Here is a 12,327-nt window from a genome sequence, read left to right as displayed (position 1 = left end):
AGTGGAAATCGGGCAATCTTGGAAGTTCCAGGTGCATCATTTGGGTAGCCATTATTTTTAAAATCGCGCATTGCAGGTTTTAGCATGTCTAGGGCACCTAGTGGTCCATGAGACGCATGACGGCGCCTCTTGGTCTGATGAAGGGTCTGCCAAGAACCCTACTTACTTGGCTAACAGCTGCTCAATGTAGTTTTCAGTGCAGCACACAGAAAGTTTTTTTTGCAGCCATACATGTAATACTGCAAATGGTAGGGCACATTGACTGGGCACCTCGCCAATGTAAATCATGAAATCATACACAAAGGAAAAGGCCGTTACTACGGCATTTGCACATTCGCGCTGCCTTTCACTGGTGTTCTGCACTCAAAATACAAGAGACGGAACACTTGACAGCGGTTCTTGGGATTTCGTTCGCATCACTGTTTATATTAATATTACGAAAATACATGGGTCCCAATGGGCTTCCTGCTTTTTCATCCTGTCCAGTGTCTGGACAGCGAGCTCCCAAGGTGCAAATACATTGAAAAAGTTGGTCCCCAGAAAAATTGTCCGTAATTCGAGTCATGCATATTAACCAGGGTCAAATTCACGGGGCACAACTGTTGTTTGTTTAGGTGTTCTGCAGCTAATTGAAACTTTTTGTGTGTTTCGTATAATTTAAGAGTTGTAATAAGGGAGTAATTACTCATTGACGTCCACCCAAGCGCAGCCATACGGCTACAAAGGAAAGCTATACAGCTTTCTCAGAAACTTCGTAGTTAAAGAAAAATTCGTCCTGGTCCGGGGTTCGAACCCGGGACCACCGCTTCACCGGAGCAGTCGCTCTACCAATTGAGCTAACCGGGACGGCAAGCTTATGTAGGGCGAGAACGAATTGATCAATGACTCGAAATGGGAACAGTGTTGACCAAATGTTGACCAATTGACCATTTGGTCAATTTAAGAGTTGAACAGTTACAACTAATTACTTGTAGAACAATTTTTTAACTTAATTGGATATTACCTGCAGTTCTATAATTAGTTACAGCGTGAATTCGAAAAATACTTGTTGCTCTAGGCACCCACCACCGATGCTACTCGAGTTTCTTTCATAACCCGAAATCCTTCGCTCGCATTACGTAGGATGCACTGTATAGTAGTGAATTTATCCCACTTTCATAGGGCATAGCCTTAGAGTGGCATTTGTAACACAAACCTGTACACCAGCTCTCCTCTTATGGCTAAACATCTGCCACTGTTTTTATGAGAACATGGTACGTTGTATAGCTATTCGTAGTCTGGTAAAAACAAAACTATAAAATTCATGCTACATTTAGAAAATGCATTTCTAAAGATGTTCTGGTCAGGCCCAAGTGGCTCAAGTTTCAAGTGTTTTGATTGTTTGCAAGATCATCCACTGCTGTGGATGGCTTTTATGTGTCTGGCTTTTATAACTTGGCACGTTTGGAAAAATATGTGTACTTAGCTTTAAGTCGCAAATGTTAATAATGCATGTCAGAGGGCTTGCAAGTAGCTTCCCGAAGGCCGCATCTGCCTTGCTGCCTTGCCCACTTGCTTCCCTTTCAATGCGCGAGCTTGAATCTAGCTAGCACTTTGTCAGCACGAATAAGGAAGGGCATGGTACTATGAAAGGACATGACACACAGGGCGCTAACTACTATCCGTAGCCGCTCTTCTCGTAGCTGTTTACATGGTATACCATGTGACCGTGCCCATACCTGTCTTAAAATTCCAATTCTTTATTTTTTACATTTTATGAAAAGGTGCCAGTGTGTGTGTCTTGTGCGTCCTGACTGCCGTTTATGTTTGGCGCCTTTTCATAAAAAATGTCGAACCAACTCGTGCAACATTATGTGCTATCCAATTCTTCAGCACAGAGAACAATTACAGTTGTGCTGCTTCAAGCGCTTCTCCTGCTTTCTTCATAAAGTAGCCCTTGATTTTGTGCTCTTATTCGTTGGCATATTTAAGGAACACCACATTGCTGAAAAGCTGCAAACACCCACATTTCAATTTCAAAGCAATTTCGCAAGCACCTCAAAACTCATGATATCAGCTGGGCAGAACATTGGCATGCAGTGTATTCTCCTTACTATAGTGAAAAGACAGAAAAGCAGCAGAATGCCACCCATATATCTTAGCAGTAAGTGCTGCTGTTAAAGCTCCCGAACTAAAACGGCCGTACTTGGCTCCAGAGCTTAGCACTATGAAGCCTAGAACTCATCCAGGGGCATTTCAGGAAAACGAGGCTTTTCACTTGTGACAGCAAACTAATTTTCTATGCTTACTTGACATCCATTGGCAAAAGAGATTCATGCCGACCTTTCTAGCCAATACAGATGGACTTGCTGAGGAAGGCTGCATGCGACTGTTCTGCAATGATCGACATGGTCATTTATGTCAAGAAACCGGCAGGCCTGCACGTGGAATTCCCATCAACTCCGTCACCCTGAACTGTCAATCATATGTTCTGTGCATTATATTCTATCAACTCCTTTCTTAATTTCTGCTAGGATATCATTAACGGGAGTTTTTTTTCCTTAATCCATGCTGCTCTATTCCTTTCTCTTGAAGGCAAACTCTGGAGGTTTTTTGAACATTTTGAGTTGATAATCGCACCACATTCCTTACAGTCCCATTGCTCCATTATTTAAAAAGTATTTAAAAAGAGCGACAACCAGGAAACCAAAACCGAATCTAGGGTTTCGACCAAACGACGACATCGCAACAGACCGTCCTATGATGTCAAAGATACTGTTACAAAACCAATCGTGTGTGTTCATTGGCTAAACTGGTGACTGTAAGTGAGAGCTTTGGTCATTATTTGTCCGCAATGGCGAAAAACCAGCTCAAAAATTTTTCCCTTGAACAAACGCAGAGCGAATATCCATGGCCGTGCATCCAGGGACATCGCATACGCAAGGCCGCCCATAAAAATCTGCTGGATTGAGGCCACGAAATGGGACATTTTAAATTTAATTTGCGCTGCAACGAAACACTGCTTCGCTACGAAATTTGGCACAAATGTTCATAAGAATGCAGAGAACGTACCGTGAAAGTTGCAGTAAAATCGGAGGAAGTAGAAAACACGCTGGAGTTGGCCTTTGTTATGCCTCTACGAGTGTCACTAAACCACATCGCGTGACACTGCGCGAATGACACTTTCGGTGAATGTCAATCGCTGAAAGTGATACTACATTTGCCCGTACGGCAGGGGTATTATTAGCTGCTCCAAACATTAGTTGCTCTGCAGCTGAGAGGAATAGAGAGATAACTGAAACATCCACATCTTGACAGATGTGGAAAAATATGTACCTTGTAGATTCTGGTCAAGTTTGACAAACAGCAGACTATCTTTGTCAGCACTGCCCAAGCAATGAGAAATAAGAGGCCAGTATAAAAAGATATCACTGCCTAAACACGGTGGCTCAAGGATAGAGAAGGCATGTTCCCTTGACAATGTGCCAACATTTCTGCACCTGTGGGTGCAATTCCATAAATCCATATATCAAACCATAGCTGACTCTAGGCGAGCACTTAACTCGAGTGCCCAAGCACAATCATCACATTTTAAACTGCACTGTGTGTGTGTTGAAGAATGTGGGTTGCCAGACAATGCAGAGTTGCACTTGGAACCACATACTAACACTTAGTGAGGAGCGACATGAATGGGGAAGCACCTAAATTCTCTAGCTTCCTGCACGTAAAAGATTTAGTGCTCATGAACCCGGCCGACAGCTATGAACTGCGAAATGTTAGAAACGGTTTCTTAGTTCTGTCAGTTCTTTCCTCCAGAGGCATGATCAACCAGCGCTTGCCTCTTTGCAACTTGACTGGCCTTTTTAGAAGGAAGCTACATCCGAGAACACTGAACAAAATAAAAAAAACCTCAAACTACTGTTTGTCTCTTTTTCACATGTCCATTGTGATAGCCATCAGCTTGACCTGAAACGAAGAAACCTGTAAACAAAATGCACACTGGCGTGATTGTAATGCATGCCTGTTTTCCCTACATTAAAGCTGTTCCTCACACAGTTCTGTCTCAAGTGATCTTGCCTCGCGGTTGTTTGCATGGCACACGGTTGCACGCCTCTTCAACAAAGTAGCTGTGACAAAGTGAATCACATTTCTGCGAGTAACTGCAACCATAGGTCATAAAACATCACAAACTCTGCTTCGGATCAGTACTTAACAAGTGCATGTAAAGCATTTCCATGCTTGCAACAGTAAGATGCATAAACTCTACCGAGGAACCTCGAGCCGTTCTGTTGATGCTAACCTGCAGCAAAAGCTACGTGGCTGTACAGCATTTGCTTCTAACACCAGCAGAACTTCTCACAGGCTTCAGATTTAAAAGCACGTGGCATGTATGCCTTAATGTGCCATCATCTGTGCCATGTCACGCAGCTCTTGAAGCAGAGCCAGCCACTGAAGTCAGCTGGCATCCTGCCATTTGTCGGCTAACCCTGTGCCTTTCCTTTCTACATAACCCCTCCAGCTCAGATGCTGCAATGCTGGACAGCTGGCTAATTCCTTAAAGCAACGCTAAAGACAAATAGAAGCTGACCTGTATCAGTGGGGCGCCACATTACAATTGCCAACAGACTACTCGCAGCAAAAATGGAGCTTACCAAGAAATAAAATGTGGGTTTTGGCACCACAGGCAAGCTTCGTTAAGTAAAATGCACACGCCCACATCGATTTTTGGGCGTGGATCCCAAATATTACACTACACTGCCATTCTCTTGAAAAAGGTTGCAAAGACGTGACGTAAGGACGTCACGAGTTTGAATCGACTGGCGGAAAGATTTTTAAGTCCAATTTTCTTGGTGATAAGCGCCTCCTTTGCTTCCGGACAAATGTCAGCATAGCCAGAAAGGGCCAAGGAATAAATTTTGGTGAAATCAATAATTGGATGGAGTGTCTCTTTAACAGTACCATGCCCAGCATTGAATGAATGGCTGTACAGTGGCCTATGACGAAGTAAAGCAGTAAAATGCGAGAGCACACATGCATGTACACAAAGTGCATGCAATTTGCAGCCCGAGTAGTCGCTCCACTTTGTCACAGAGCACTAACGACTGCTTGTTCAACGCTTGTGAAATACTGTTAAAGGACTGGACAGCTATTCACAACGTGCTTCATAACATCCTTACCTGCAGCTGCCGCGGTGCATGCTATAGTAACAATGTACATAAAGTTAGTGTTTGGGCTTAGGACATCCAGTCGATACAGAACCAACTGCAGTCGAATCCTTGTGTCTTGTGCTTTCCAGTGACTTGATCACCGAATGTTTGTACACATATGCCACGTACAAAACATGAAGCATTTTGCATGGGACGAATTGTTGATGCAGCTGCTGAAGTTGCATGCTAAAAATGGCATGCTATATTTGTGCTAGGCCCACTAATTATGTCAGCTGTCATGCCATGCCATGAAAACTGTAGTCTGTTGGCAATTATGAGTGACTGATGCAAGGCCGGAATATTGTAGATCAGTTATTGAAGAGCCCACAAGAAAGGTCATCGACGTGGTTGAATTTCAAACTTTCATTTTGTAATGCAAGATCAAACGACCCTGTTCATAAACGTCTGCAGTAATGTATTAATGCACACATCTGCGACCCTTGAAAGCAGGAATGGTGGAATAACCTCTGCCGACGTGTTTGTCGTCAACCAGGTTTGCACAAGGGTGTTGGAACATGGTGCAACAAGCAACTAAACAGACACTGTTTAGTTTGTTTCGAACACGTATTTTATTTTCTTGAGCAACTGTCTTTCACCGTGCAAAAACTGCTGTGCTTTGCCAACAATGCCTTGATGACGACGACACAGGACAATGAGGGAAAGGGGGGCAGTGGTTCATGTAAAAGCAAGGATGTCTCAACCTTCTGACTAGCATAAAAGTCTCGCATTCGTGCACTCTCACTCGGACAACCAAACACCAACACATACACACGCATCCATGCACTTCAGACCTTGGATGTCACAATCGCAGAAAGCCACAACATTGCGCTGCTGAAAAATCGCTCCCACCGGCACTACTCACACCTGGGTCAACCTGGTGGCTTCAATTTGAATTTGTTTCCCACATTTCAGAACGAAGAGCTCTTAAGATTGGCAACCTTGCTACCTTAATTCTCAATTTTTTCTGAGAAGACTGCAGTCACCTAACCTTCCACCTCCAAAAATGTGACAAGTTGTACAGGTTGCAGATAATGGTAATTGCTGTCCGTACTAACAACGAATGAGGACTGACCAGGCACCGTAGTCATGCCTGTGAAATTCCATGATGCCTCTTGTTTCACCACCCAACCAGTGACTGAGCACACGTTCAGACATTTACACACGACCCCCATGCTCCTGAAATGCAACGCATACTCCTGCAAACTTACAATCACTTCGAATCCGATTGGCAGACCTTGTGCTTTCTCCCATTAGTGCATACTGAAAAAGATGCTATGGCACAGCCTGACAGTAGCGTCAGAAAAGGCAGGCAGAATGCATGATTTTACCTGACCTCGAAACATTGCAATCTCCTGTGGTGTGCAGGGGTGTTTACTCAACAACATGGCAAGGCAGAGTCGCAGAGAAACTTTCCGCATATGCTCAAGCTACATACACTGCGCGTTATCCCATATTCAGATGCAAAAAAACCTGAATCTAAGCAGATGTGTGCAAAACCTTCCTGACCATTTGTGGCACACGGATACACCTCGTGAAGCACTGGAAACAGCTTGGACAAAGAATTTTAAGCCCTAGGCTCACCCAGCCTTGAACGACGTGGGAATTACTAGAAATGCATTATCTCACGGCCCACTACACTTAACACCAAGTTTGCACAGTGCTCCCAGCTGGTCTCTATCCAGAGAGAAACAGCACGAATGACGAGACACATGGCTTGTTCAATCGGAAGAGGTGCTCCATAGGTCGCTTGTGGTGCCTCAAGCTCCTATTCTTGTTTTTTTTTTGTTTTTTAGTGAGCCTGGTATTAATAAAAATGCTAAGCAACAAAGCAGAGCATAGGGTGCATTCATCAGGACACCCAAACAAGTTGGACACTTTAATGAATACTTTTTTTTGGAACTGCCCTCAGTAAAACGAAAAAGATATCATGCATGTTTTTGAGTTTGAGACAAAGTAGCACCAAGCTGCTGATTCCCACTGAACCTCCCTGAATTCAGAAAAATAGGATGTAGAAATCTTTCAAATGGTACACTGATCAATCACTTGAGCACACTGCATAACTTGCCTCATGCAATATAGAACTGGCCTAGTGGTCCGCTACATTATGCATTAATCCCAGGGTGTGAAGAGCTGACGACTCAATCTCGAGGAAAACATGAATGCCATGCCACAAAGTTGGTCGGCCTCCTGCACAACCACACCTGTGAATAGATAAAAAATAAACGTGTGACCAGTGGCTAAAACCACCGTGACACATTGAAACTGGCATGTCTGAAAAAACAGTGTCTCTTAAACCTTTCCATTTTGTCAACAGGGCAGGGTTTGTACTTGTAAGGTTTCAAAGATGAGTGCATCACCACAAGTTCCACATGCATCCATCACATCACAAATGTTGCAAAAGCTTCGAAAGTCGTCTCTCCCCACCTGCAACAAAACCTCTCAATAGTGATGTCGACAATTGGCTTGCCAAAGCCAATGTCCTTTTTAAACTGCTGTCGCAAACCTTGCAACACGAGACAGCCGACGACGACGACAGATGTTCGTTCCAGTTGGGGCAACTACCGGAAAGCGCACTGCTGATACTAACAAACAACAATGCTCTCTTTAACATGGCAACAGTACAGTGCCATGAACATAAAACAGCCATCGCATAACCCGCACAAGCACTGTTCCTTTTGACACACAGGTGCAGCCATTTCCTTTAAGTATTGTGTGGCAACAAACGCCACAAAAAACATGCACCGTGGGCTCATCATCCCTATCCCGAAAATCACTCTGCTTCCCGAATGCACAGAGGCAGTGCGATTTCAATAACACAGCCGACAGATGCGGAACAGATGAGACAGATCAAAAAATGAAAGGAATGGTTTAAACAACAGCACTTTTGATGCATGCACTCACACAGACACGCACCAACATACAATCGCATGCACCTAGCACATTTGCACTGTGTGGCAACAACAATGTTCAGAGAGAAAAAAAAAAAGACACTCCACTAAGTCTGAAACAGTGCACAAACTTGCTGCAGTCATGCAAAATATCAACACGAGGCTGGTCTTGGATGGCCTCGCGCGGGTGAAAACTTCGGTGTCCCAAGTTTGCACATGTTAAATGTCCTCTCATTAATCTCTCCGCCCAAATCCACCCACGGAACTCAATTTTTCCACCAAGCAAGAAAACACTCTCAATGCAGCGATCCTGAAGACAGGACTTCGGAGAAGAAGTACACTGCACCCTACATCTCAAGATGGAACACAACACAGATACAAGAAAACTTCAACAAGGCCCGCAGAAGTGGCCATAATTCACAATGCTCATTCATGCTGAATACAAAAGTTCGATACACTTAGAAAGAGAAGAATCCACAGGTAACTTTTTTTTTTTTCGTTTTCCAAAGTGGTTCTTAATGTTATCCACGAGCAAAATGACAAACTTCATATTACGATGCAAGAAGACTTCAGCATCAAAGGCTTGACGAACAAATAGTTTTCATGAAATAGACACACATCACACTTCAGAAATAAAAGCGCAGCTGAAATGGTAAGATGGCAGAAGAGGTGCCAGAAGAGGTGCCAGATGGCAGAAGAGAGAAGATGGCGTAGGTGACTTTACTGGAAAAATTTGATTTTCCTGACGAGCAGTATGTGCCACAGTTGTTGCACGAGGCATTCAGCTGGTTTCTGAACGAAACATTACATGCCAAACAGTAAAACAAATAAAAATACACATATGGGAACTGCAAGCAGGTCTTGTCCCCCCACTGCCAACTTGGGCAGTGTGCTAGTAAAAGTTAAAAAAAAAAAAAAACTGCAGAGAACTCTAGCCAGTCACAACTTTCTACTTTATACAGCATGAGCAACAAACAACTCAAAGTCACATCTAAAGCAAGCCTGACAGTATGGGCGCTAGGAGACCTGCGGAATTCCCCCGTAATACTGCACAGACACTTAAAGGGCAATAAGAGGCAACATCGCCAGCTAGACAGATGCACATAAAATTAAACACGCACACTAAAAACTGCACAACAGTCTTGCACTTCAGATGATTAGGCCCAACTCCCTACGCTCCTGTTGTACCCTGCTTACTTTACAAGTCTTTGCTGGAAACAGACCCTGTAACTTCCTTCCTTTCAGTGCATCATTTCACCGCAGTTAAATACCCACATAATACTCACAGATAAGAAACACAACTTTCAGGTAAAACTACAACAAGGAAAAAAATATAAAGGATGCTTACTGAGGAATAAAACTATATACTGAGGCATAATACGAGATGCGAAATCAAATGTTGACTAATCCCACTAAACCACAAAGGAAGCGGTTGCTTGCTTCGATGTTCGCAAAAACAAAGAAAACCTGAGAGTAAAAGCAACTGAACCTTCCCCAAGCTACTTTTGTCCCCGACAGTGCATTCTGATAACGCAGGGCAACTCAAGATGGAAAACTGCTCTGGCACCTAGCAACAGGCAAAATATTCTTTACCACCAATAGAGGTGAGTGACTTCAGCACGAACCTCACACTCATAACAAAAAAAAAAAAAGAAAGAAGTTTGCCACAGAAATGATGTCGGCAGCAGATACGGCGTAACGTCCGCAGCCTAAAATATAATATTGGGGAAAGAACCAGCACAGAAAACGTACACAGAACCTGACCAACCCTGTCCCCATCACCTTTTGCTGACCTCCAAAACGGCTTCAGCTGGCTGTGAGATAGTACATCAAGATGACTCAAGAGCAAGAACAAAAATGCACACTCAAAGAAACCAATTCATGATAGAAAGGAGACGACATAAATAGAGCACACAGTCAGCTAGAAGAGCACTACGAACAGCAACACAACAACTGTGCCTGAACTGATCTTTGATAAGAATGAGACTGTGTTCCGAGGATCTGTGGAAAATCTGCAAGATGACACATGGTGAATGCTGTGTAATACAACAAGAACAAAAAAGAAAATGCGTCAGACACATGGAAAAGTCAACAGTGGCAGGCTGATAGTGAATGAAGCAACAGTGCTTGAAAGCACCAAGACTTACCTAGTAGGTCATGAAGGGAGCCAATAAAAGGGCTTTGCTAGCAACAACAGTGTTCCTCTTTCGTGCTTCACAGATGGAGATTCTCTGTCAGACCTTCAGTGCAATTATTTCCTTTCTTCACCCGCGCTTGCCCCTTTTCTTCTCCTTGACTACAACAGACCACTAAAACTGCAATGCAACAAGGGTAAGAGTTTCCCATTGCTTAATCTACCTCTGGTTACATGTTAGGTCAATGTGAACGAAAGTTCAGTAAAGAGGAAGCTTGTCTCCACTAAAACACTTCACAGGAGCGTGAGCAATGCTTTCCATTGATTCCACTGACACTTTAGTGCACTGTTTTCAACACTTTCTATTTGATGCTTCAAGCGGCAACTTGCACGAAATAAAACCGTGGGCCCTTTAAGCACTGTGTGGTCCGGCACATCCAGCTCGCAGCACATTTCAGCCACATGCTACCACAAAGCACGGTCCACAAAGGAACACGGACCATGAAAATGGGTCCCCAACTGGTCACACTTTGAAAACACCACGTTCCTCTTCCAACCTTTAGGTTACAATGCAGAATGGCTTGCGACAAAGCTGTACTTAGAATGTACTATGCATTCTTTAAAAGGTTGGCTTTAGTTGACGGCCAGCCATGGGTAATGATGCTTTGTGGGCTGCAACTTGACAGTATATTGCTTTGTAATCTAGCATTATGCAGCAGTCGGTTACCACACTCAAATGGAAGGGATGTGATAAAGAAGTGTAATTTGTACACAAAGGGGGGAAAACGATGCACGCCAACAGTGATAGCATGAAGCAGAGAGAAAGTGGACCCCGTCTGTTAGGTCCTCCCCAAATTCAACCAAATGGGGTGGTCTAACAGAGTGGCGTTTGCAAGTGAAAGCTCCACTGAGAAGGCTTGCCAAGGATGCAGAAGGGCCATGACCAATATGAAATCTATTTACACAGAGAACATCCTTGCTCAGAGAAGAGCGTCTCCTCCTCAGGGGGAGCTTACGAGGCAAGCGGGACAGGAAAATGACCCAGAACACCGAATGTTGCGAAGAACGAAAAGAACAAGACATCCAGTTTGACACACCACACACCTCAAATATACAGCAAAAAAAAAAAAGAAAAGGAGGGGGGGGGGGGGGGGGGCGACTTCCCTGATAATACCAGACAATATTCGGCTCACAACAGTCAATCAATCTCTTCCAGCGCAGCCGAACCCAACATCACAAATGCAGCCTGACGGCTGCTTGCTTCAACAGTTCTACGAACACTATAAAAAGAAATGCCTGCGAGACAACAAAACATAAAAGCACAACAATGGATGTGGCTGAAATGGTTAAAAGGCGCGTGCTCGAAAACGAAGCTGAGCACTTGCAGTGCGCTCCAAGCGGAGAGAGCAGGAGAAGGTCCAAGTTCGCGCACAGCTCCACGCGAGGGCAATGTGGCACCACTCTGCAACGGCGTTCCCTCTTCTCCGCACCAGCCGAACGAGATCTTGGCGTCGCGCTTCTCAGCGGACGATGCATTGGCTGCTGAATGAGGATGAGGCTTGCCTGCATCGCCCAGTGCTCGAGCAATGCGCTGGTGGGGAGAGCGGAGGGCTGCTCAGCGAGCGTCTTTAGGTGGCAGTTCGCGCTCAAAGAGGCAAAGTGTCCGGTGGACAAACTCGTACTGCTCCGCTGTCTGCACCATGCCTCCCCTGCGAGGAAGATAGGCAGGCATGTTGTGTCATGCGCTGGATTCGAGAGAGAGTCTGCATATGACAGTCTGATATCCAAAATCTTTTAGGTTCTGTCATGAAATTCTGCGCGTCTCACAAAAAACCACGAATGAGACAGCAGAAGATTAACACACACACACACACGTGCGCGCGCATGCACGTACGCATGCGAGCACGCACACACACAAAGAGTACTTTCTTGGAGAACAACAGCCATTTCATAAATTTGGTAACTTTTTTGTCAGCAGCAGTTGACACGGTTGTCCTTTCGCTCAGTCCTAAATTTTCCCATGAACCAGAAACAACTGCGCACCCCAGACACACTTCTTTTATACCCGTGAATACAGACACCGCAAGAAAAAAATGCCAACATTGTGTGTACGACGCGG

General features: G+C 44.5%; 1 protein-coding gene across 1 annotated transcript in view; it reads right to left on the bottom strand.

Moving 5' to 3' along the window:
- Window positions 1–5,731: 5,731 nt before the first annotated feature.
- The window catches only part of LOC149370123 (tyrosine-protein phosphatase non-receptor type 7-like), a 44,627-nt gene continuing 38,031 nt past the window's right edge, over window positions 5,732–12,327 (bottom strand). Inside the window, exon 12 of the mRNA XM_089560194.1 lies at window positions 5,732–11,917. Within this exon, the coding sequence (XP_089416320.1) occupies window positions 11,824–11,917 (94 nt within the window). The 3' untranslated portion in view covers window positions 5,732–11,823. The remainder of the gene's footprint in view (window positions 11,918–12,327) is intronic.

The sequence above is a fragment of the Amblyomma mixtum genome, chromosome 1 (genome assembly GCF_055824585.1).
Source record: "Amblyomma mixtum isolate Tamu chromosome 1, ASM5582458v1, whole genome shotgun sequence".
Taxonomy (NCBI): Eukaryota; Metazoa; Arthropoda; class Arachnida; order Ixodida; family Ixodidae; genus Amblyomma; species Amblyomma mixtum.
Note: the sequence above shows the minus strand (reverse complement) of the source record. Positions and strands in the feature narration are given on the sequence as shown.